Below are 26,654 nucleotides of genomic sequence, written 5' to 3'. Positions count from 1 at the left end.
TCGGAGGCCAGGAGAAATTAGCCAGCTGGCACGCCAGCAAAGCTTTATACATTTTGATTCTGAGTTGGTTTGACTGAGGGCTGTAGGGTTCAGAGAGAAAAGATATTTCGACCTTGGCGCGCTGGGACCAAGCCCCTAGTACCGATTTCCCCAGCTCTGAGGCGCCCAGGCCTCCGGCGCAAGGGACCGGCCCTCGCGGAGGGCACTGCTGTTGCTGCGCCCGCACATTCGGAGCCTGTGACGCCGCGAGGGTGGGCAGCCGGAACTCGGGGTACCGGCCATTCCGGCCCGGTGGGGACTGAGGGACAACGACGGGAAAGGGGTGCGAGGGGAAGCGAGAGGGGAGGGCGGCAGAGGCGCAGAGGGGCCCAGGCCGGCTATGGAGTTGTACCTCAGCGCCTGCTCCAAGGCTGCCAATGTCGCCGCTACCAAGACGGCCGCCAGCGGCGTGGCCGCGGACAGCCAGCAGTGCGGAAACGTGAGTGTCAGCGAAGACCGGTCGTCCTTGTCCTCTACCAGGCCTCAGGCCTGCTGGGCGCGGTGGTGGGGCGGTGCCGCGGACAGTCACGTGCGATCTCAGTGGACCGTAACCGTCCAGCTTCTGGCGCCCTCGTGCGGCGCGGCAGATGGCAGGGCTTGGGCGGCACTGGCCCCAACTGGCGCGGTGGGAGGGAGCTGGTAACCCGGAAGCGGAGGTCTTTCCGGCTGTCTGGCAGGGCTGGACCCTTCCGTTCCTTAGGTTGGAGTTAAACTAACATACCTAAAGGAAAGACAAAACTCTCCAATTGTACCTGACAGGTCGCGCACAAAACCCACTTTCCGGGGATCGGAGCGGCTCAACTACTGGATCTGCCTCTTGGGGTGAAGCTGCCTGTGATCCCAGGAAGCAACCCTTTATACTATACCACGAAATTAAGTGAAAAGGTAAAGTGATGTTTAATTGGCTTACGTTGGTTTCTTTATCCTTTTCGACTGCTGTTAAATTCAGGCGCTAGCTACATCAGGCGAAGTGCATTGAGGGAATTTGCACTAATGTTGCGTACCTATCCTATCCTAAGGTATTGTTTAGGATGCGTACCAAGCAACTTCATCTAGTATGATTTGGACAGAATCATGGGCTAGAAAGTTTAGATTCTTAGTTCTGTCTTAATATGATTCCATAAATTAACTTTATAATAACACTTCACTTATACCTATTTATTGAGATTTAATTCACTTAGAAATGTTTGGTCGAAAGGTGGAAGGTTATCTGTACTGGCTGGCATTTAATTATATGTTATGATTTTAACCAATAATAGCTTGGACAGAATTCTCATTACAGAACACCTCTCTTTGTTTTGAGCTGAATTCTGTTTCACACACAAAGTGTGAAAAAAAAGTAGAGTTGAAATGAATTAAAGTGTTTAGTCCTTTAACCTGACTTTAGGAAAACAAGGCTCTGTCTCCCTGAGGAGACTCCATGATTTGCCCCAGCCTCCCTATCCAGTCTTTTCTCCAGTGCACAACCTCTGCTTTTTCTAGTTGAGGTCTTTTATACCTACTCACACAGACCATGTTAATACTTCTGTGACTTTGTTCACCTTGCCTCCCAAACCTGGCATACCCTTTGCTCTTCTCCCCAACTGTGAATTTGGGCCATCTTTCAAGATTCCTTCTCAACCATTACAGCCCCCTAATTAGCTTATATTTCCTTATAATTTGCATTGCCCTTGGTTTGTATAATTTTACTCAACACTATAATTTTATAATTTAAATCTTACTGGGTTATAGTGTATACTGCCCTCAAACTCTTTCATGTTTTTAGTCCTCAGTGTGACCCCCTCTCTCAAACCTCCCCATTCCTTGATTCAGTACTTAACACTAAAGGAGGTTCAATACATTCTTTTTGAGCAGTTGCTTTGATCCGTATTGCAAAAAATTCTACAAGGAAGAATTCTGAGTTACCCCCTTACTCATCTAGTATTTATGATGTCATCAGAAATGAGTAGGGGCCCTTCATATTTGATACTTGCCTAATAAACATGATTTCTTAAAGTAAATTTTGTTTATGGAAAATACATAACTTCCCTTTTTAAAAAAAAGTCTCTTCTACTAGAATACAGCAAGTTAACTAAAAATATGCCAACCTCACACAATTTGACTAAGTCATATACACACAAAGCATGCTTGAAACCTATATCACTCCTTTTTATTATGTAAACTTAGCCCTGTCTTCTGTCTGCTTCCTCAAATATTGTTTGCTATATTACCGTTTTCTCTGTCAAATAATAATTCACTTGTCAACTACTTTTTAAAAAGATGTTCTCTGTTCTTTATTACATTCATTTTCCCCCAGACTCTTCATTTAATCATAATTAGGCCCAATTTCCCTGAAGACTGACTTTGTACTGAAAGAAAAAGAAGGATATCAATCTCCTCAATGAAGTAGTGCTTTATATTTACACTTTTAGTTGTTTCTTTCCAATTATTTTAATTGACAACAGATGGGTTACCCTGACACTAATAAATGGGTTTGTATTGGGTTGCCCAAAAAGTTCATTCAGGTTTTTCGGTAAGATGTTACTGAAAAACCCGAACGAACTTTTGGGGCAACCCAATATGAAAGGTGTTTGTTTACAGGTCACTAGTCCAGGGCTGGTTTTGAGAAACATAGGCCATCAAAGCTAAAATTCAACATCTAAAAGAAGTTGACAGCTAAACATCAACATCTAAAAGAAACAATCCACTCCTTGACTCATGATTTTTGACTATTTCCCTTACAAGAAAGATATGAACTTTTTATCTGGTCTCACTGAATTTAAGACATTGCCCTATAGAATTCCCTTTTTTTTTTCTTGCCTTCTCAGGGAAGCTTTGGTAATTAGGGAATTCTACTTTACAACTTAGACCGCTTGGAAGAGATTAAAGTCTGGTATTAAGCAAGTGGTCAGAAACTTACCAGGAAGCTTTTAAATGGATAAGGAACACTAGCATCCTATCAGGTTCCCCAGTCTCCCCTTTTGTCCACATAAGAAGAATCCTCATACTTACCTTGAGGGAGTTCTTTTTAGGGTCCCAACCTAGGCTCCTTAGTGTTGAGAATCTGACTGAGGTGGCTACCGCCAGACAGAACACAGACTGAGCACAAATTGGTACCTCCAGACAGTTCTGGATTGATGCACAATGTGTGGGGTCATATAAATTGAATTAGATGCCTGCAGACAGGGCACGTGCTCTCAGGTTTGCCACATCTCCCAACTGCCTTTCACTTGAGGCAATTCCTGCTTTGACATCACTTTAGACTAAAATTTCTGTTGTTCTGGCCAAGAAAACCTAAAGGAAAGCACAAAGATAGGATGCAAAGACAACATTCGGGTGACTTCCACACCTGCTTCCATCCTCTACTTTTTCCCTTTCAGAGGTTCTCCCATTACCCATTATCACCATCCTGCTATTGAAAAATTTTTGAAAAATGGACTAAGTACTCACATCCCCCCCCCAAATTTTAAACCCCCTCACTCTGTAATGTTTTAACTTACAGATGAGATTAAATAATTCATCTGCTTCCTCTAAAGTAACAGATATAGCATTATGACTATTAGCTGATATTTTCCTTCTTTTATATGTTAATGACTACTTCATAAGGTTGTATTTGGTCTTTACACATATGGAGAAACCTCAATCCCTATCAATATCCTTTATAATTGGTTCTTCAATATGTTGAACTGTATAATGTAGACCTTGAATTTTTTCCTGACTGTAGTGCTCAGAAATCATTGGGTTTCTTGTATTAGATAAGAACTGAAAATACAGTAACTCTTTAATTCATCATCTTTAACATCTTAGTTTTACTTCTATTTTTTGTCAGAGTTGTTTCAATGAATTTTTGTGAAAGATTTTCTGTTTTCCTTCATTTTCAGATTATTGAGATATAATCATGATAATTGATATTATCCCTTTATCCTTCTAATGCAGTGCCTTGATCTGGAAGAGGGAGGAAGAAAAGGGAGAATCTTAGTATTAGTTTTATACATTAAAAACAAATTTTATCCTATTCCCTTTCTTTTCCTTTCCTCCTCCGTTTTCTAGCTTTGGGTCAGGAGCTGATGGAGATTGGGGTGGGGGGGTGGACTAATTGAGTGAGGGTGGATTTTTAGAATAATTCAGGTCAGTGAAGAAAAGAGGTAGGGATAAGAAATTAACATTGCCCATTCCAAATTCTTCTATTGCTGGTTTTTCCCCACTTCACATTCTTCTTGCATACTTTATTTTCAGTGAACAATCTGGTATTTTAATAGGTTGATATTAAAAGTAAAATTCATTAATTTATGTTTAAATCCATGTTTGCAGCTTTTCCGACCTTCTTATGGTTTTAACCTGACTGATCCTTATTGTCGACTTTTGGAAAACCAATATAAAAGTCTCCATGATCCACATTTAAGAGCCTACCATAACCGTAAAGACATCTTGAGGAGATTAAAGAAAGGTGGCTACATCACCAGCAATAATAGAGTGAGTTGAAGATAATTTCTTTTAATCATTGAAAACCTCCAAGACTTGGTATAAGCTTGCTTCTGTACCTCACTGGGTGACCTGTATCACCTTTAACTTTGTCATAAGAGATACTTAATGGAAAAGTCCATAAATTATTCAGTATTTGGATCAAAGGAAGTCAGACAGCAGTTGTTTTCTAAGTGAAACTACTTCCTCATTTACGTTTTTTCTTTGTTATATCAAAAGATGATTACCAAATAATTTGAGGATATACAAATAATTTTCCCAACTGTATCATAGTCCTCTTTCTCTGTTTCTGATGGCATGTATGCTTGTCAAGGATTATGTCCCATACACTTTTTAAAAACTTTAGACAAAATAAGAATCTAGCAAAATCAGCCCGATAGAGTCCTGATAGACTCTATTCTTATTGGGGTTGAACATTATTACGTTGGTATTTTTTAATAGCTCCAATTGTGTGTACTCAATTCCTTATCATGGCATAAGTCATATTAATAAAGTAATGTTACTTGGATAGCAGTTTCCTATTGATTAACAATTTTAGAGAGATATTACTTACAAAATTGTTAGCAATTTATTACTCGATATCAAAATGTTATTTTTGCTCTGGAAAGTAATTGCTTTGATTTTAAAATATTTGTATTTATATATTTTTGTTGTTATTCTTGTTTTGTGTGTTTTTTTTTAGATTGTATGTACCTTGAGGGAATTGAATAAGTACAGGCAATATCTTACCAGTTTAAAATTAGACTTTGAAAGAAACTATATAAGAGAACAAGTAAGTTAAATACTTAAATTTGTTTTTTTTACATAGAGTTTGGAGGAAAGATTTGTATACAAAGTATTTTCTTATAATATTTTACTTTGAATTTTGATAACTTAATTTTTCCAAGTAAAAATTTAGAGCAGTAGTAAATAATATTTTGAGGTTCCTATTTTGTGCCAAGAGAAGGAAAGGGACCAAATCATCTATTAATATGCCAGTGGTAGCTGACAAAATTTAGTAATTAAATTGCCACTCAGATGTGTCCCTTCTACGTGAGCTGGGACCAATGGGAAGAGTCCATTGTAGTAGCAAAATTCTTAAGCTGGAAACCAAAACAGCTTAAGTAACAGGAGAGGAACAGTATGAATAGTTATAACATCCTAAAGGTGACTCAAAGAACATGTACACTGTATGTTTGTACCCACACACATGTAGCTGTGTTCATACAGTAAAAAATGTCCTTAAAGGTGAACTGGAATGATTGGTATAGAGTGAGTGGGTAAAGTTAGTGACTTCCTTTCACATTTTCACTCAAAGTTCATGTGAGAGTGTGTGCACATGTGTGCCTGCGTGAGTGAATTCAGGCGTTAGAGTCAAGAGAGTTGGGTAAAAATGAGAAAGGTGCTCATATATGTACTTTTACAAGTTTATGTTGTAAGGTCAAGAGAGTTGTATAGAAATGAGGATTACTCCCCAGTACTTTTAAGTGTTCTATATTTCCCCCCATTTCCTCCTCTGTGCCTACAGTTTCTCCTCCACTTCTTCCATTTTTTAAAATTTCTTCAGAATGGGTAGAAAAATAAGCTGAAATATTTATCTTTTATTTTCAGAGAGAGAAATCTTTACTTTGGTTCAGTTGTCCATGTCTGCAGTGGATTCAAAATAGATTTAAATGCATTAGGGACTTCCCTGGCAGTCCAGTGGTTAAGACTTCACCTTCCAATGCAGGGGGTGTGGGTTCAATCCCTGGTCCAGGAGCTAGGATCCCACATGCCTCAGGGCCAAAAAACTAAAAACAAAAAACAAAAACAATATTGTAACAAATTCAGTAAAGACTTTAACAATGGTCCACATCGAAAAAATCTTTTAAAAAAAAGATTTAAATACAGTTAAACAATATTAGTTATTTACAAAGTATGGGAATTTTACTAAACGCTAAATATGAAAAGACATATCAAATGACAGTTTTCTGGGAAATGTTTAAAAAAATTTATATATATATATATATACACACATATACATATATATGATACACACTTTTTCTTAATAGAAAATACTTGCAAAACAAGTAAGTAAACTACAGGAAGACAATCAAATACGTGGACGTTCTGATGTTGCACAGTTCCAAAATTGGTTGTTACAGGAGGGCACCCCATCTATTAAGGACCAGGAACGATTAATAAGGCACAGGTGAGATTGAAGTTAATGCATATTTTATATATATAATGTGGACCCAAATAAGTTGGAAAATACTACAAATAATTGAAGGTAGGAAATTTTTTAAAGTACTGGATGCTATTTAACTCCACTCTTTCAGTATGGAGAGGAAGGGAGATCAAGAAGTACAGGAATTGGAAACTTGGGTGCCAAGGCTAAAGATGAGTTTCTACTAGAGAAGATAGAGTTTCTGGGAGTTCAAGAGGTAATCCAAGCTGATAACTGAAGAATTAATCAAATCCAAAATCCTTCCTATAGTAGGAGATGGTGGGAAAGTATCTTTAGCACATGCCTCTAATAATAGTTTTTTATGGGTCTTCTTTAAGCTCTGACAGCATTAAGTTTGAGGAAATTAATGCAAAGTCAATAAAGGAGTTTGGTATAACTTTAATACTAATATAAACATGCATTATCTCAAAAAAAAACCCTGCAAGCTCTTTAGATATTATCTACTTACATTCAATCATTACCTTTCCATGGTCAAGACCATTTCTTACTATAGTTCTTTCCTCCTTCTCCGTTAAGGTGAGAAATTAAGCTGCATTACCTGATTTTATGTTCCATGGTAGTTCCATAATACAGATTGACATACCAGAGACCCAGACTATAGATGGAAGATTTGTTCAAGGCCTTATAAATTACAAGGGGGCTCAACACACATCTTTCTAAGGAAATTCAAATCTGAATTTTTCCAGATTTGAAGTTAGTGTTTCAGTTATTTCAGTCTTCTTTGCAAACTCATATTCCTAAGTCTATTGTGAATATGTACTGTACAAAATGTTTTTAATCAGTCTGCTCCACATTTTATCATTGTCTTGGCCATAACAACAGATTCTTATATATATAGTAGGGAGATCTGTATAATGAATAAAATATGGTGAGTTCATGGGTCAGGCTGGGTTAAAGTCCATGAACAGAGCTGATAGAAAAACAGTAAAATTCCTGTAGCTCAAGAAATAAAAAGCAAGAAAGGAGGTAGTTTGGGAATATCAAAGCAGATGATGCCATAATAAGGAAAACTCTCAATTCACCTTCACTTACATTTGCATTTTTACTTAGATATTTGGATACGATAAGTAGGGAATTAGAACATCTTGAGCGCACAGCAGCAGAACAACGCCTAATACGGATGGATAGAGAAGAAAGACAACAGCGAGAACACACAAGAAGAAAACTTGATCTTCGTAGAAAAATTGAAGAGGTGAGAGACAACAAATTTAAAATATTGAGAGAAAAATTGTGTACAGTTATTTCATTTGTAAATAATTTGAGCTGTCCATCATACTTCTTGAAGTCATTTCAAGTCTAAGCATTTTACCCACATTGATCTTTGTTCACAGCTATGGTATGCATGTTGTTACATAAAATGAGGATGACACCACAAACTACATATATGAGCTAATATCTGCTCTTAAAGTGATGATGGTGAAAGTTACTAGATACTGTTTAACTCTCCTATAGCCCTCAGTGTGGAGAGGCAAAAATTTTAAATTTAGCTTTAGTTAAAAATAACCATCCCTGCATTCCTAATAGGAGTGCAGCGAAGGAAGCGCATTCTAAAGCCAATGTATGACTTCAGTTACGCTTGACCTGATTTCTGTTAGGCTCTTGACTTGTTCTAACTTGCTTGTTGGTTTATTGTGAATACATCCTGAATACAGTAACATCGTGCTCTTTAGGAATGGAAGGCAAAAGAGATGTTACTTCTAACAAGGATCGGAGAAGATGCTAAAAGAGAAGCTAGGATAGAGGAACAACGGCGTAAAAACAGAGAAGAGAGTGACAGAAAGGTAGGGTGAGCTTTAACCTCTAATTGGGGCTGTTTGAGGACAAACTTTTGATAGTTTTGATTTTTGAATGTAGTTCACTTTGTGAGACGATAGAATAGTTACCCCAAATGATTTGTATTACACAGAACTGAAAGTTATAAAAATTTTTGCTATATTTTGGTCATATTGCAGCTATAATATAAAAAGTACTACTCTGTTTTTTGATATAACTACTTTTGACTTTATCTCACACCATAAACTACACTTGTAATTCCTATAGAAAACAATGACATAACTGATTGTTTTTCTTAGAATCAGAATTTCTTGGAGAAAGTTCTCAATTTTTCCCCACCAGTTAATTTTTTTAGAGTAACTGTTTTGAACCTTAAATAATATGTAATATTTTATGATTCAGAGTATAAATCAGTATAAAGAGAAAGAAAATTCATTTGTAATCCCAGCACCACCCTATTTATTGGTATACATACACACACAACTACATACACATACATTGCATAATATGTCTATGAATATTTATATATTGCAATAAATACATGTTATTGTTCCTTATAGGCTGTTTTGTAGACTGCTTTTTCATTTAACAAAATAACACTGACAACTCTTCATGTCAATAAGTATTAACCTAAAATAATCTAATCTAAATGATTATTTTAGGTAGTATGTTGTTGAGAAACCGATATGTAAGTGTAAGATTTACATAATTTGGTCATACTGCTATCTACTGCTATATAATTTTTTAAATATTGGAAATTGAAATATGTTGGTAATCTTTTATTCTACCCTTCATACATGTACCTTTAAGTATTATCAGGGACTCATTACCCATATGGCAAGCTCAGCTTATTCTAATTTACTGTAATTATTATTTTCTAGTATTTAATTTTTCACCACTTTTTTATTGGAGTATAGTTGATTTACAACATTGTTAGTTTTCAGGTGTACAGCAAAGTGATTCAGTCATACATGTACCTATATTCATTCTTTTTTAGATTCTTTTCTCATATAGGTTATCACAGAATATTGAGTAGAGTACCCTGTGCTATACAGTAGGTCCTTGTTGGTTATCTATCCTATATATAGTAGTGTGTGTGTATTCATCCCAAGCTTCTCATTTATCCCTTCCCCCACCACGTTTCCCCTTTGGTTACCCATAAGTTTGTTTTCGATATCTGTAGGTCTGTTTCTGTTTTGTAAATAAGTTCATTTGTTTCTTATTTTTTTAAATTAGATTCCACGTATGAGTTATATCTCATGATATTTGTCTTTCTCTTTCTGACTTAGTATGATAATCTCTAGGTCCATCCATGTTGCTGCAAATGGCATTATTTCATTTTTTATGGCAGAGTAATATTCTATTGTATATATGTACCACATCTTCTTTATCCATTCCTCTGTCGATGGATGTTTAGGTTGCTTCCCTGTTTTGTCTACTGTAAATAGTGCTGCAGTGCACACTGGGGTGCATGTATTCTTTTAGATTATAGTTTTCTCTGGATATGTGTCCAGGAGGGGGATTACTGGATCATATTGGATTGCTGGATCAAAAATAGAATCATAGTTCTATTCTCCAGCATTTATTGTTTGTAGACTTTTTGTTGGCCATTCTGACCAGTGTGAGGTCATATCTCATTGTAGTTTTGATTTGCATTTCTCTGATAATTAGTGATGTTGAGCATCTTTTCATGTGCTTTTTGGCCATATATATGTCTTCTTTGGAGAAATGTCTATTTAGATCTTCTGCCTATTTTTTGATTGGGTTGTTTCTTTGTTTTGACATAGAACTGAATGAACTGTTTGTATATTTTGGAGGTTAATCCCTTGTCAGTCACTTCATCTGCAAATATTTTCTCCCATTATGAGGTTTGTCTATTTATTTTATTTATGGTTTCCTTTGCTGTGCAGAAGCGTTTAATTAGGTCCCATTTGTTTATTTTTGTTTTTATTTTCATTATTCTAGGAGGTGGATCAAAAAGATATTGCTGCAATTTATGTCAAAGAGTGTTCTGCCTATGATTTCCCCTAAGAGTTTTATAATGTACGAACTTACATTTAGGTCTTTGATACATTTTGAGTTTATTTTTGTGTACCATGTTAGAGAGTGTTCTAATTTCACTCTTTTACATGTAGCAACAACGTGCCCTAGGTTTCCTCTTAATTTTTGCATGATTACATTTGCTTTTCAAGGAGTCTTGGCCAATTTAGTGACATCTAGTGCAGTGGATCAAATTATGGCACTGGGAGTGTCCATTAAACATGACCATTGATGGTAGGTATGGTAACACCACAGGCTACCTGAGGCATCTTAATGGCAGAGCTATTTGAATTATTGATATTTCCAATGCAGCTATTCTAAATTGTCGTTTTTGAATCATGTTTTAATATGAGAGGTTTTCAATTCATTTGTATATTTTTCTTAATATATTTATTTTTTTGCTTTAAGATTTGATATCTATTTTTACTCCAATTTATGTGCTTAAGTTACAGGGTTGTCAAAAACTTTAAAGAGATCTGTCTTAGCTTCTTTGTCAAAAATCATTTGTATTAGTCTAAATTTACTCCTTTTTTGCTCTTTGCCCTATGTATTTCATGATTTATGCTATTGTAGTTTGTATTTTTAATTTCAAATTCCAATTGAGGTTAGGATATAGAAAAACAATTTTTAATATTCATTTCGTATCTTGTATTGATAAAAACACTTTTTAGTTCTAGTTGTTTTATTCTATGTACCAATCGATATTCTACATGATCATGTTGCTAGAAATAAAAGTAGTTTAACTTCTCACTGAACATGGATGCCTTCTTATTTTCTTTTCTTGCCTGACTGCACTGACTAGAACCTCCAGTATTATGTAGAATAGAAGCAATTATAATGGATATTATTATCAAATTTTTTTTGTCCTATCTTGCCTCTCTACAGACATAATAGCCTGCTTGACACTGTACCAGGCTTCACTGATATGCTTTTCATTTTGTAACTTTTAAATTGAAATATAGTCAGTGTACAATATTATGTTAGTTTCAGATGTATTACATAATGATTTGACATTTGCATACATTATAAAATGATCACCACAATAAGTCTAGTAATCCTCTATCCTTATACAAAGTTATTATGATATTATTGACCATATTCCCTATGCTATATATTTTGTCCTTGTGATTCATTTATTATATAACTTGAGGTTTGCACCTCTTAATCCCCTACATCTATTTCACCCACTTTCCACCCCCTCCCTTCTGGAAACCACCTGTTTCTTCTCTGTATCTGAATGTGTTTTATTTTGTTGTTGTTGTTCGTTTTATTTTTTAGATGCTACACGTGATATGCAGTATTTGTCTTACTCTGACTTATTTCACTTAGCTATAATATCCTCTAGTTCATCCACATTGTCACAAATGGCAAGATTTCATTTTTAATGGCTGAGTAATATTCCATTGTGTGTGTGACCACATCTTCTTTATCCATTTGGCTATGGATGGACACTTAGGTTGCTTCCATATCTTGGCTACTGTTAATAATGCTGCAGTGAACACTGGGGTGCAGGTATCTTCTGTATTAGTGTTTGTATTTCCTTTGGTTAAATACCCAGAAGTGAAATTCCTGGGTCGTATGGTAGCTCTATTTTTAATTTTTTGAGGAGTTTCCATACTGTTTTCCGTAGTGGCTGCTACCATCTAATAATTTACAATCCTATCAACAGTGCCTTGAGGGTTGCCTTTTCTCCACATCCTCACCATTTGTTATTAGTTGTCTTTTTAATGATAGCCGTTCTGGCAGGGGTGAGGTGGTAACTCATTGTGATTTTGATTTGCATTTCCCTGAAGATTAGTCATGTTGAGCAAGTCCTCTGACCATTTTTAAGTTGGCTTGTTTTTTTTGTTTGTTTTTTTTGATGAGTCGTAAGATTCCATTGTGTATTTTGGATATTAACCCTTTATTGGGTGTATTGTTTGCAAATATCTTCTCCTATTCAGTAAGCTGCCTTTTGTTTTGCCAATAGTCTACATGTCCGAAAACGTTTTAGTTTGTTGGAATCCCATCTGTTTATTTTTGCTTTTGTTTTTCTTGCCTGAGGAGACAGATCAAAGTAATAATAATAATGCTAACATCGATGTCAAAGAGCATACTACCTGTTTTCCCCTAGGAGTTTATTGGTTTGGGGTCTTCAAAATCCAATTTTGAATTTGTTTTTGTATATGGTATGAGAAAGTAAATCAATTTGATCCTTTCCCTGTAGCTGTCCAGTTTTCCCAGCACCATTAATTGAAGAAGCTGTCTTTTCCCTGTTTTATATTCATGCCTCCTTTATTGTAGATTAATTGACCATGTATGTGTGGGTTTATTTCTGGGCTCTCTTCTGTTCCAGTGATATATGTGTCTGCTTTGGTGCCAGCTCCATACTGCTTTGAACTGTAGCTCTGTAGTATACTTTGAAATCAGGGACCATGATTTTGGTCATCTTTCTCAAGATTGTTTTGGTTCTTCAGGGTCTTTTGTGTTTTCATACCAATTTTAGAATTATTTGTTCTAGTTCTAAAAAATGCCATTGGTTAGGGTTAGGGATTACATTGAATCTGTATATTGCCTTGGGTAATACGGTCATTTTAACAATATTAATTCTTCTAATTCATGAGCACAGTATATCTTCCCATTTGTCTTCAGTTTATTTCATTAATGTCTTATAGTTTTCAAGTATTAAGTCTCTTACCTCCTTTGTTAGAGTTATTGTTAGGTATTGTATTCTTTTTGATGCAACTGTAAATGTGATTCTTAATTTCTCTTTCTGATAGCTCATTGTTAGTGTGTAGAAACAGGACAGATTTCTGTATATTAATTTTGTATCCTGCAACTTTACTGAATTCATTTACTAGTTCTAATAACTTTGGGGGGCATCTCTAGGATTTTCTGTATATAGTATCATGCCATCTGCAAACAGACAGTTTTACATCTTCCTTTCCAATTTGGATGCATTTTATTACTTTTGTTGTCTGATTGCCATGGCTAGGACTTCCAATACTATATTCAAGGAAAGTGGTGAGATGGGGCATCCTTGTCTTATTCCTGATCTTAGAGGAAATGCTTTCAGTTTTTCACCATTGAGTATGATGTTGACTGTAGGTTTGTCACAAAGGGTCTTTATTATGTTGAGGTCTGCTTCCTCTGTACCCGCTTTGTGGAGGGTTTTTGTTTTTATCATAACTGGATGTTGAATTTTGTCAAAACTTTATTCTGCATCTATGGAGAAAGTCATATGATTTTTCTTCAGACTGTTAATGTGGTGTATCACATAGATTGATTTGCAGATATTGAACCATTCTTATATCCCTGTGATAAATCCCACTTGATTGTGGTGTGTGATCCTTATAATGTATTGTCAATTTCTACTTCTAATATTTTGTTGAGGATTTTTACATCTTAGGTTCACCAGTGATAATGCCTGTAATTTCCCTTTTTTGTTGTGTCTTTGTCTTGTTTCAGTATCAGGGTGATGCTGGTCTCCTAGAATGAGTTTAGAAGACCCTTCCTTTCTCTTTGATATTTTGGAATAGTTTGAGAAGAATAGGTGTTAACTCATCTTTAAATATTGGTAGAATTCACCAGTGAAGCCCTTAGGTCCTGCTGGTTAAACTTCATTACTGGTAATTGGTTTGTTCATATTTTCCTCCCAATTCAGTCTTGGGAGATTGTACATTTCTGGGAATGTATATTTCTTCTAGGCTGTATATTTTATTGGCATATAATTGTTCATAATAATCTCTTATCCTTTGTATTTCTGTGATGTTGGTTGTAACTTCTTCTTTTTCATTTCTGATTTATTTATTTGGGCCCTCTCTTTCTTGATGAGTCTGGCTAAAGGTTTATCAATTCTGTTTATCTTTTCAAAGAACCAGCTCTTAGTTTCATTGATATTTTCCACCTTTTTATTTTTAGTCTTTATTCCATTTATTCTGCTCTGATCGTTATGACTTCTTTCCTTCTACTAACTCTGAGTTTTGTATGTTCTTCTCTTTCTAATTCTGTTAGGTGTGGGTTAAGTTCTTTATTTGAGAATTTTCTTGTTTCCTGAGGTAAGCTTGTATTGTTATAAACTTCCTTCTTAGAACTGCTTTTGCTGTGTCCCATAGATTTTGGATCATTGTGTTTCTATTTTCTTTTGTTTCCAGGTATGTTTAGTTTGATTTCTTCAGTGACCCATTGGTTGGTTAGTAGCATGTTGTCTAGCCTCTACATATTTGTGTTTTTTGCACGTTTTTTCTTGTGGTGATTTCATTGTGGTCAGAAAAGATGCTTGATATGATTTCAATCTTCTTAAACTTATTTAGATTTGTTTTGTGGCCTAACATGTGATTGATCTATGCTGGAGAATGTCCCACATGTACTTGAAAAGAATGTGTATTCTGCTGCTTTTTGATGGAATGTTATATGTATATATAAAATCCATTGGGTCTAATGTGTTATTTAATGCTAGTGTTTCCTTATTGATTTTCTGTCTGGATGATCTATCTATTTATGTAAGTGGAGTGTTATTGTCCCCTACTATTATTGTGTTACTGTCAATTTCTCCCTTTATGTTTGTTAGCATTTACTTTGTGTATAGAAGCACTTTAGGTGCTTCTATGTTGGATACATAGATACTTAAAATTGTTATATCTTCCTGGATCAATCCTTTTATCATTATGTAATATCCTTCCTTGTTTCTTGTCGCAGTCTTTGTTTTAAAGTCTATTTTGTCTGATAAAAGTACTGCTACCCCAGATTTTGTATGGAGTACTTTTTCATCCCCTTAACTTTCAGTTTGTGTGTCTTTAGATCTGAAGTGAGTCACTTGTAAGCAGCATATATATGGGTCTTGTTTTTGTATTCATTCAGCCACTCTGTCATTTGATTGGAACATTTAGTCCATTTACATTTAAAGCAGTTATTGATATGTATGTACTTAATGCCATTTTGTTCATTGATTTGTGGTTGTTTTGTAGTTCTTTTACATTCCTTTAATCTTTTGCTCTCTTCCATTGTGACTTGATGAGCATCTTTAACATTATGCTTGGATTTGTTTCTCTTTTTTGTGTGTTTTATTATATATTTTTGGTTTGTGGTTACTGGGAGGTTCTTGAATAAAAACCCATATATATATATGATTATTTTAGTTGATTATCTCTTAGATTCAAATGCATTCTAGCAACCCTACATTTTTACTCTCCCCTCCACTTTTAATGTTTTGATATATTTTACATCTTTTTGTTTTATGTATCCCTTAACTACTTATAGTGGATATAGATGATTTTACTACTTTTGTCTTTTAACTTTCCTACTAACTTTATAAGTGGTTGATTCACTGCCTTTATTGTATGCTTGCCTTTACCAATGAGATTTTTCCTTTTGTGTTTTTCATATTTCTAGCTGTGCTATTTTCTGCTTAGAGAAGTTCCTTTCACATTTCTTGTAAAGCCAGTTTAGTAGTGCTGAACTCTTAGCTTTTGCTTACCTACAAAACTTAAGAGCTGTCCTTCAGATGTGAATGATAGCCTTGCCAGGTATTCTTGGTTATAGTTTTCCCTTTCACACTTTGAATATATTGTGCCACTCTTTTCTGGTCTACAAAATTTCTGCTGAAAAGTTAGCTCAGAGTCTTATGTGAGTCACCTTGTACATAACTAGTTGCTTTTCTCCTGCTGCTTTTACAATTCTTTAATTTCTGCCATTTTAATTATAATGTGTCTTGGTGTGGATCTCTTTGGGTTGATCTTGATTGGGTTTCTTTGTGCTTCCTAGACCTGAATGTCTATTTTCTCTCCCAGGTTAGACAAGTTTTATTCTTTTTCTTCAAATAAGTTATCAGTCCCTTTCCCTCTCTCTTCTTCTTCTGGGACCCCTGTAATGCAAATGATAGTGTGGTTGGTGTCCAGAGATGTCTTAAACTCTCCTTATTTTGTTGAACTCTTTTTTTTTCTTTTTTCTGTTCAGCTTGGGTGATTCCAACTACTCTGTCTTCCGGTTCACCAATCTGTTCTTCTGTATCAGCTAATCTGTTGATTGCTTCTAGTGTATTTTTTATTTTAGTTATTGTATTATTCAGTCTGTTTGATTCTTCTTTTTTTTTTTAACATCTTTATTGGGGTATAATTGCTTTACAATGGTGTGTTAGTTTCTGCTTTATAACAAAGTGAATCAGTTATACATACACATATGTTCCCACAACTCTTCCCTCTTGCGTCTCCCTCCCTCCCACCCTCCCTATCCCACCCCTCCAGGCGATCACAAAGCCCCGAGCCGATATCCCTGTGCCATGCGGCTGCTTCCCACTAGCTATCTACCTTACTACGTTTGTTAGTGTGTATATGTCCATGACTCTCTCTCGCCCTGTCACAGCTCACCCTTCCCCCTCCCCATAACCTCAAATCCGTTCTCTAGTAGGTCTGTGTCTTTATTCCTGCCTTACCCCTAGGTTCTTCATGACATTTTTTTTTTCTTAAATTCCATATATATGTGTTAGCATACGGTATTTGTCTTTTTCTTTCTGACTTACTTCATTCTGTATGACAGACTCTAGGTCTATCCACCTCCTTACAAATAGCTCAATTTCGTTTCTTTTTGTGGCTGAGTAATATTCCATTGTATATATGTGCCACATCTTCTTTATCCATTCATCAGATGATGGGCACTTAGGTTGTTTCCATCTCCGGGCTATTGTAAATAGAGCTGCAATGAACATTTTGGTACATGACTCTTTTTGAATTTTGGTTTTCTCAGGGTATATGCCCAGAGGTGGGATTGCTGGGTCATATGGTAGTTCTCTTTGTAGTTTTTTAAGGAAACTCCATACTGTTCTCCATAGAGGCTGAACCAATTCACATTCCCACCAGCGGTGCAAGAGGGTTCCCTTTTTTCCACACCCTCTCCAGCATTTATTGTTTCTAGATTTTTTGGTGATGGCCATTCTGACTGGTGTGAGATGATATCTCATTGTAGTTTTGATTTGCATTTCTCTAATGATTAATGATGTTGAGCATTCTTTCATGTATTTGTTGGCAGTCTGTATATCTTCTTTGGAGAAATGTCTATTTAGGTCTTCTGCCCATTATTGGATTGGGTTGGCTGTTTTTTTGTTATTGAGCTGCATGAGCTGCTTGTAAATTTTGGAGATTAATCCTTTGTCGGTTGCTTCATTTGCAAATATTTTCTCCCATTCTGAGTGTTGTCTTTTGGTCTTGTTTATGGTTTCCTTTGCTGTGCAAAAGCTTTGAAGTTTCATTAGGTCCCATTTGTTTATTTTTGTTTTTATTTCCATTACTCTAGGAGGTGGGTCAGAAAGGATCTTGCTGTGATTTATGTCATGTTTTCCTCTAAGAGTTTGATAGTTTCTGGCCTTACATTTAGGTCTTTAATCCATTTTGAGCTTATTTTTGTGTATGGTGTTAGGGAGTGATCTAATCTCATACTTTTACATGTACCTGTCCAGTTTTCCCAGCACCACTTATTGAAGAGGCTGTCCTTTCTCCACTGTACATTCCAGCCACCTTTATCAAAGATAAGGTGTCCATATGTGTGTGGGTTTACCTCTGGGCTTTCTATCCTGTTCCATTGATCTATCTTTCTGTTTTTGTGCGAGTACCATACTGTCTTGATTACTGTAGCTTTGTAGTAGAGTCTTAAGTCAGGGAGCCTGATTCCTCCAGCTCCTCTTTTCGTTCTCAAGATTGCTTTGGCTATTCGGGGTCTTTTGTGTTTCCATACAAATTGCGAATTTTTTTCTTCTAGTTCTGTGAAAAATGCCAGTTGGAGTTTGATAGGGATTGCATTGAATCTATAGATTGCATTGGGTAGTAGAGTCATTTTCACAATGTTGATTCTTCCAATCCAAGAACATGGTATATCTCTCCATCTATTTGTATCATCTTTAATTTCTTTCATCAGTGTCTTATAATTTTCTGCATACAGGTCTTTTGTCTCCTTAGGTAGGTTTATTCCTAGATATTTTATTCTTTTTGTTGCAATGGTAAATGAGAGTATTTTCTTGATTTCACTTTCAGATTTTTCATCATTAGTATATAGGAATGCCAGAGATTTCTGTGCATTAATTTTGTATCCTGCCACTTTACCAAATTCATTGATTAGCTCTAGTAGTTTTCTGGTAGCATCTTTAGGATTCTCCATGTATAGTATCGTGTCATCTGCAAACAGTGACAGCTTAACTTCTTCTTTTCCGATTTGGATTCCTTTTATTTCCTTTTCTTCTCTGATTGCTGTGGCTGAAACTTCCAAAACTATGTTGAATAAGAGTGGTGAGAGTGGGCAACCTTGTCTTGTTCCTGATCTTAGTGGAAATGCCTTCAGTTTTTCACCATTGAGGATGATGTTTGCTGTGGGCTTGTCATATATGGCCTTTATTATGTTGAGGAAAGTTCCCTCTATGCCTACTTTCTGCAGGGTTTTTATCATAAATGGGTGTTGAATTTTGTCAAAAGCTTTCTCTGCATCTATTGAGATGATCATATGGTTTTTCTCCTTCAATGTGTTAATATGGTTTATCACATTGATAGATTTGCGTATATTGAAGAATCCTTGCATTCCTGGAATAAACCCCACTTGATCATGGTGTATTATCCTTTTAATGTGCTGTTGGATTCTGTTTGCTAGTATTTTGTTGAGGATTTTTGCAACTATGTTCATCAGTGATATTGGCCTGTAGTTTTCTTTCTTTGTGACATCCTTGTCTGGTTTTGGTATCAAGATGATGGTGGCCTCGTAGAAGGAATTTGGGAGTGTTCCTCCCTCTGCTATATTTTGGAAGAGTTTGAGAAGGATAGGTGTTAGCTCTTCTCTAAATGTTTGATAGAATTCGCCTGTGAAGCCATCTGGTCCTGGGCTTTTGTTTGTTGGAAGATTTTTAATCACAGTTTCAATTTCAGTGCTTGTGATTGGTCTGTTCATATTTTCTATTTCTTCCTGATTCAGTCTTGGCAGGTTGTGCCTTTCTAAGAATTTGTCCATTTCATCCAGATTGTCCATTTTATTGGCATAGAGTTGCTTGTAGTAATCTCTCATGATCTTTTTTATTTCTGCAGTGTCAGTTGTTACCTCTCCTTTTTCATTGCTAATTCTATTGAGTTGCGTCTTCTCCCTTTTTTTCTTGATGAGTCTGGCTAGTGGTTTATCTATTTTGTTTATCTTCTCAAAGAACCAGCTTTTAGTTTTACTGATCTTTGCTATTGTTTCCTTCATTTCTTTTTCATTTATTTCTGATCTGATTTTTATGATTTCTTTCCTTCTGCTAGCTTTGAGGTTTTTTTTTTCTTCTTTCTCTAATTCCTTGAGGTGCAAGGTTAGGTTGTTTATTCGAGATGTTTCCTGCTTCTTAAGGTGGGCTTGTATTGCTATAAACTTCCCCCTTAGAACTGCTTTTGCTGCATCCCATAGGTTTTGGGTCGTTGTGTCTCCATTGTCATTTGTTTCTAGGTATTTTTTGATTTCCTCTTTGATTTCTTCAGTGATCACTTCATTATTAAGTAGTGTTGTTTAGCCTCCATGTGTTTGTATTTTTTACAGATCTTTTCCTGTAATTGATATCTAGTCTCATGGCGTTGTGGTCAGAAAAGATACTTGATACAATTTCAATTTTCTTAAATTTACCAAGGCTTGATTTGTGACCCAAGATATGATCTATCCTGTAGAATGTTCCATGAGCACTTGAGAAAAATGTGTATTCTGTTGTTTTTGGATGGAGTGTCCTATAAATATCAGTTAAGTCCATCTTGTTTAATGTATCATTTAAAGCTTGTGTTTCCTTATTTATTTTCATTTTGGATGATCTGTCCATGGGTGAAAGTGGGGTGTTAAAATCCCCTACTATGAATGTGTTACTGTCGATTTCCCCTTTTATGACTGTTAGTATTTGCCTTATGTATTGAGGTGCTCCTATGTTGGGTGCATAAATATTTACAATTGTTATATCTTCTTCTTGGATCGATCCCTTGGTCATTATGTAGTGTCCTTCTTTGTCTCTTCTAATCATCCTTATTTTAAAGTCTATTTTGTCTGATATGAGAATTGCTACTCCAGCTTTCTTCTGGTTTCCATTTGCATGGAATATCTTTTTCCATCCCCTTACTTTCAGTCTGTATGTGTCTCTAGGTCTGAAGTGGGTCTCTTGTAGACAGCATATATAAGGGTCTTGTTTTTGTAGCCATTCAGCCAATCTGTGTCTTTTGGTGGGAGCATTTAGTCCATTTACATTTAAGGTAATTATCGATATGTATGTTCCTATTCCCATTTTCTAAATTGTTTTGGGTTCGTTATTGTAGGTCTTTTCCTTCTCTTGTGTTTCTTGTCTAGAGAAGTTCCTTTAGCATTTGTTGTAAAGCTGGTTTGGTGGTGCTGAACTCTCTCAGCTTTTGCTTGTCTGTAAAGGTTTTAATTTCTCCATCAAATCTGAATGAGATCCTTGCTGGGTAGAGTAGTCTTGGTTGCAGGTTTTTCTCCTTCATCACTTTCAGTATGTCCTGCCACTCCCTTCTGGCTTGTAGGGTTTCTGCTGAGAGATCAGCTGTTAACCTTATGGGGATTCCCTTGTGTGTTATTTGTTGTTTTTCCCTTGCTGCTTTTAATATGCTTTCTTTGTATTTAATTTTTGACAGTTTGATTAATATGTGTCCTGGCGTATTTCTCCTTGGATTTATCCTGTATGGGACTCTCTGTGCTTCCTGGACTTGATTAACTATTTCCTTTCCCATATTAGGGAAGTTTTCAACTATAATCTCTTCAAATATTTTCTCAGTCCCTTTCTTTTTCTCCTTCTTCTGGAACCCCTATAATTCGAATGTTGGTGCGTTTAATGTTGTCCCAGAGGTCTCTGAGACTGTCCTCAGTTCTTTTCATTCTTTTTTCTTTATTCTGCTCTGCAGTAGTTATTTCCACTATTTTATCTTCCAGGTCACTTATCCGTTCTTATGCCTCAGTTATTCTGCTATTGATCCCATCTAGAGTACTTTTAATTTCATTTATTGTGGTGTTCATCGTTGCTTCTTTCATCTTTATTTCTTCTAGGTCCTTGTTAACTGTTTCTTGCATTTTGTCCATTCTATTTCCAAGATTCTGGATCATCCTTACTATCATTATTCTGAATTCTTTTTCAGGTAGACTGCCTATTTCCTCTTCATTTGTTAGGTCTGGTGGGTTTTTATCTTGCTCCTTTATCTGCTGTGTGTTTTTCTGTCTTCTCATTTTGCTTATCTTACTGTGTTTGGGGTCTCCTTTTTGCAGACTGCAGGTTCGTAGTTCCCGCTGTTTTTGATGTCTGTCTCCAGTGGCTAAGGTTGGTTCAGTGGGTTGTGTAGGCTTCCTGGTGGAGGGGACTAGTGCCTGTGTTGTGGTGGATGAGGCTGGATCTTGTCTCTCTAGTGGGCAGGTTCACCTCTGGTGATGTGTTTTGGGGTGTCTGTGGCCTTATTATGATTTTAGGCAGCCTCTCTGCTAATGGGTGGGGTTGTGTTCCTGTTTTGCTAGTTGTTTGGCATAGGTTGTCCAGCACTGTGGCTTGCTGGTCGTTGAGTGAAGCTGGGTGCTGGTGTTAAGATGGAGGTCTCTGGGAGATTTTCGCCATTTGATATTATGTGGAGCTGGGAGGTCTCTTGTGGACCAGTGTCCTGAAGTTGGCTCTCCTACCTCAGAGGCAGAGCCCTGACTCCTGGCTGGAGCACCAAGAGCCTTTCATCCACAGGGCTCAGAATAAAAGGGAGAAAAAGTAGAGAGAATTAGTAGAAGTATGAGGAAAGAAAGAAGGAAAGGAGGGAAGGAAGGAAGGAAGAAAGAAAGAAAGAAGCAAAGAAGGAAAGGAGGCAAGAAGGAAAGAAAGGAGGGAGGGAGGAAGGAAGGAAGGAGGGAAAGAAGGAAAAAAGACAGAAAGAAAGAAGATACAGTAAAAATAAAATAAAGTATAATAAAGTTGTTGAATTAAAAAATTCTTATTTAGAAAAAAAAAAGGGATGGATAGAACCTTAGGACAAATGTTGGAAGCAAAGCTATACAGACAAAATCTTACACAGAAGCATACACATACACCCTCACTAAAAGAGGTAAAGGGGGAAAAATCATAAATCTTGCTGTCAGAGACCACCTCCTCAATTTGGGATGATTCATTGTCTAAAGGAGGGAAGGAAGGAAGGAAAGAAAGAAAGAACGAACGAAGGTAAAGTATAATAACGTTATTAAAATTAAAATTGATTATTAAGAAAAAAATTTTTTAAAAAAACCATGGACGGATAGAACCCTAGGACAAATGGTGGAAGCAAGACTATACAGACAAGATCTCACACAGAAGCATACACATACACATTCACAAAAAGAGGAAAAGGGGAAAAAATCATAGATCTTGCTCTCGAAGCCCGCCTCCTCAATTTGGGATGACTCGTCTATTCATGTATTCCACAGAGGCAGGTACATCAAGTTGATTGTGGAGCTTTAATCCGCTGTTTCTGAGGCTGCTGGGAGAGATTTCCCTTTCTCTTCTTTGTGCTCACAGCTCACAGGGGCTCAGCTTTGGATTTGGCCCTGCCTCTGTGTGTAGGTCGCTGGAGGGCGTCTGTTTTTTGCTCAGACAGGACGGGGTTAAAGGAGCCGCTGATTTGGGGGCTCTGGCGCACTCAGGCCGGCGGGGAGGGAGGGGCATGGAGTGCGGGGCGGGCCTGCGGCGGCAAAGGCCAACGTGACTTTGCACCAGCCTGAGGCCCGCCGTGCGTTCTCCCGGGGAAGTTGTCCCTGGATCCCGGGAACCTGGCAGTGGCGGGCTGCACAGGCTCCACGGAAAAAGGGGTGTGGAGAGTGACCTGTGCTCGCACACAGGCCCCTTGGTGGCGGCAGCAGCAGCCTTAGCGTCTCCCGCCCGTCTCTGGGGTCCGCGCTTTTAGCCGCGGCTCGCGCCCGTCTCTGAGGTCCGCGCTTTTAGCCGCGGCTCGCGCCCGTCTTTGGGGTTCGCGCTTTTAGCCACGGCTCGCGCCCGTCTCTGGGGCTCCTTTAAGCAGCGCTCTTAAACCCATCTTCTCGCGCACCAGGAAACAAAGAAAGAAGAAAAAGTCTCTTGCCTCTTCGGCAGGTGCAGACTTTTCCCCGGACTCCCTCCCGGCTAGCCATGGTGCACTAACCCCTTCAGGCTATGTTCAAGCCGCCAAACCCCTGTCCTCTCCCTGCGCTCCGTGAGAAACCGAAACCCGAGCCTCAGAGCCTCAGTTCGCAGCCCCGCCCGCCCCGGCGGGTGAGCAGACAAGCCTCTAGGGCTGGTGAGTGCTGGTCGGCACCGATTCTCTGTGCGGGAATCTCCCCGCTTTGCCCTCTGCACCCGTTGCTGTGCACTCCTCCGCGGCTTCGAAACTCCCCCCTCCGCTTCCCACAGTCTCCGCCCGCGAAGGGGCTTCCTAGTGTGTGGAAACTTTTCCTCCTTCACAGCTCCCTCCCACTGGTGCAGGTGCCGTCCCTATACTTTTGTCTCTGTTTTTTCTTTTTTTTTTCTTTTGCCCTACCCAGGTACGTGGGGAGGTCTGAGGTCTTCTGCCAGCCTTCAGTAGGTGTTCTGTAGGAGTTCTTCCACGTGTAGATGTATTTCTGGTGTATCTGTGGGGAGGAAGGTGATCTCCGCGTCTTACTCTTCCGCCATCTTCCCACTTCCACCTGATTCTTCTTTATGTTTTCTAACTCTTGTTGAACTTCTCACTGTTCATCTTCTTCTGTGTTCCTTGAGTGTGTTTATGACCATTACCTTGAACTCAATTTTATCAGATAGTTTATCTCCACTTTATTTAGTTCTTTTTCTGAAGTTTTGTTTTTGTTTGGAACATATTGCTCTCTCTCCTCATTTTGCCTAATTCTTTGTGTTTATTTCTGTGTATTAGGTAGATTAGTTACATTTCCCAATCTTGAAGAAGTGTCCTTATATAGGTACCATCCTATGACGCCCAGCAGCACACTCCCCTCTGGTCGTGAGAGCTCTATGCTCTAGGAGTGTCCCCTATGGGGGCTGCATGGGCTCTTCTCTTCTGCAGTTGCAGGGCTGACTACTTTGGTGCGCCGGTAGGCAGGGCTGGCCCCTGGTCTGGTTGGCTACCAGGCCGTGCCTCATGTGATGGCTGCCTGCCCACTGGTGGACATAGCTGGGTACTGGTGCAGCTGGTTACAAGGCCCAGGGAGTCCCATGTCTCATGCCAGCCAACTGGTGGGCAAAGCATGTCCTGGTGAGGCTGGCTATGGGGCCTCTGGTGGCTGGGTTAGGAACTAGTCACCTGTTGGGAGATGGTGGGTCACAGTGAGGCTGGTTGTATGGCCCAGGTGGATCCCAGGACTGGTGCCAGCTCCCTGGTGAGAAGATCATCCCCCAGTGCTAATAAGCTAGAGGGAGGATTCCAAAATGGCACTTGCCAGCACTGGTGTCTTCATAGTAGAACAAGTCTCCCAAAATGGCTACCACCAGCATCTCCATCCCCAAAGGGAATGCCAGCTGCCTCCTATCTCTCCAGGAGTCTCTCCAAGATGAACAAGTTGGTCTGACCCAGGCTTCTTTCAACTTACTGCCTCTGTACTGGGACTTAGAACATGTGAGATTTACATGTGCCCTTTAAGAACAGAGTCACTATTTCCTACAGCCCTCTGGTTCTCCCATACACAAGCCCTGCTGACCTTCAAAGCCAGATGTTCTTGAGGTTCGTCTTCTTGGTGCAGGACCCCCTGGCTAGGGAGCCTGATGTTGAGCTTGGACCTCTTTCTCCTTGGGAAGAACCTCTGCAATTGTGATTATCCTCTTGTGGATACCCCAAGGATACCCCAAGCTACCCCAAGGTGTGGCTCTTGACTATACCTCACCTCTTCCTCTCCTACCCATCTCATTGTGGTTACTTCTTTATAGCTTTAGTTGTGGAAAATCTTTTCTGCTAGTCTTCATGTCATTCTCACAGTTGCCCTGCAGATAGTTTTAATTTCGGTGTGCCCATGGAAGGAGGTGAGCTCAGGGTCTTGCTACTCTGCCATCTTGGCCACAGCCTCTCATTTTGTAATTTTCTTTTTCTCTCAGTGTTTCTTTTTAGATGGTTTCTTTTTCTGAACATGTATTAATTAATCTCTTTCCCTGCAATATCTACTCTGCCATTAATGCGTCCATTGCATTACTCATCTCACACATTAAAAAAAAATTGATTTGGGCCCTTTTTATATCTTCCGTGTCTCTTGTTTACCTTGTAAATATATGGAATGTAGTTATGTTATCTGTTTTTTTTTAATTCAAGTATAGTTAATTTACAAGTCGTGTTAGGTTCAAGTGTGCAACAGTGATTCAGTTGTACATATATAAGTATATCTAGATAGATGCTTTTTCTGATTCTTTTCCATTATAGGTTATTACAAGATACTGCATATAGTTCCCTGTGCTATAGATCAAGTCCTTGTTGTTTACCTATTTTATATATAATAGTGTATGTATATGTTAATCCCAAACTCCTAATTTATCTCTCCACCCACTCTCTGCCATCCCCTTTGGTAACCATAAGTTTGTTTTCTATGTCTGTTGAGTCTATTGCTGCTTTGTAAATAAGTTCATTTGTATCATTTTTTTATATTCCACATATAAGTGATATGATATTTGTCTTTCTCTGACTTACTTCACTTATGTGATGATCTCTAGGTCCATCCATGTTGCTGCAAATGGCATTATGTAATTCTTTTTTATGGCTGAGTAATATTCCATTGTATTTATTTATATATATATATATATGTATATATATGTGTGTGTGTGTGTGTGTGTGTATATATATATATATATATATATACCACATCTTCTTTATCCATTCCTATGTTGATGGACATTTAGGTTGCTTCCATGTCCTGACTGTTGTAAATAGTGCTGCAGTGAGCATTGGGGTGCATGTATCTTTCCAAATTAGAGTTTTCTCCAGATATATGCCCAGAAGTAGGATTGTGGCATCATATGATAACTCTATTTTTAGTTTATCTATTTTAATGTTATCTTTAATTCTAACAGCTGTATCATTTCTGGATCATTTTTGATTGATTACTCACTTTATGGGTCTGTGCTTCTTTATATGCTTGGTATTCTTTGATTAGATGCCAGATATCGTGAATTTTATATTGTGTGTGCTGAATAGTTTCAGCTTTTTATAAATATTCCTTA

The 26,654-nt window shown here is 37.8% G+C and overlaps 1 protein-coding gene across 1 annotated transcript in view; it reads left to right on the top strand.

Moving 5' to 3' along the window:
* The first annotated feature begins 379 nt into the window (after positions 1 to 379).
* Positions 380 to 26,654, top strand: part of FSIP2 (fibrous sheath interacting protein 2) — a 126,219-nt gene continuing 99,944 nt past the window's right edge. The window contains exons 1-7 of the mRNA XM_060016467.1: positions 380 to 478; positions 799 to 924; positions 4,330 to 4,491; positions 5,183 to 5,272; positions 6,531 to 6,670; positions 7,757 to 7,898; positions 8,377 to 8,487. Coding sequence (XP_059872450.1) covers positions 380 to 478; positions 799 to 924; positions 4,330 to 4,491; positions 5,183 to 5,272; positions 6,531 to 6,670; positions 7,757 to 7,898; positions 8,377 to 8,487 — 870 coding nt within the window. The remainder of the gene's footprint in view (positions 479 to 798; positions 925 to 4,329; positions 4,492 to 5,182; positions 5,273 to 6,530; positions 6,671 to 7,756; positions 7,899 to 8,376; positions 8,488 to 26,654) is intronic.

This window comes from Delphinus delphis, chromosome 7 (assembly GCF_949987515.2).
Source record: "Delphinus delphis chromosome 7, mDelDel1.2, whole genome shotgun sequence".
NCBI classification, from domain to species: Eukaryota; Metazoa; Chordata; class Mammalia; order Artiodactyla; family Delphinidae; genus Delphinus; species Delphinus delphis.
The sequence above is the reverse complement of the archived record's forward strand: the minus strand, read 5'-3'. Positions and strand labels throughout refer to the sequence as shown.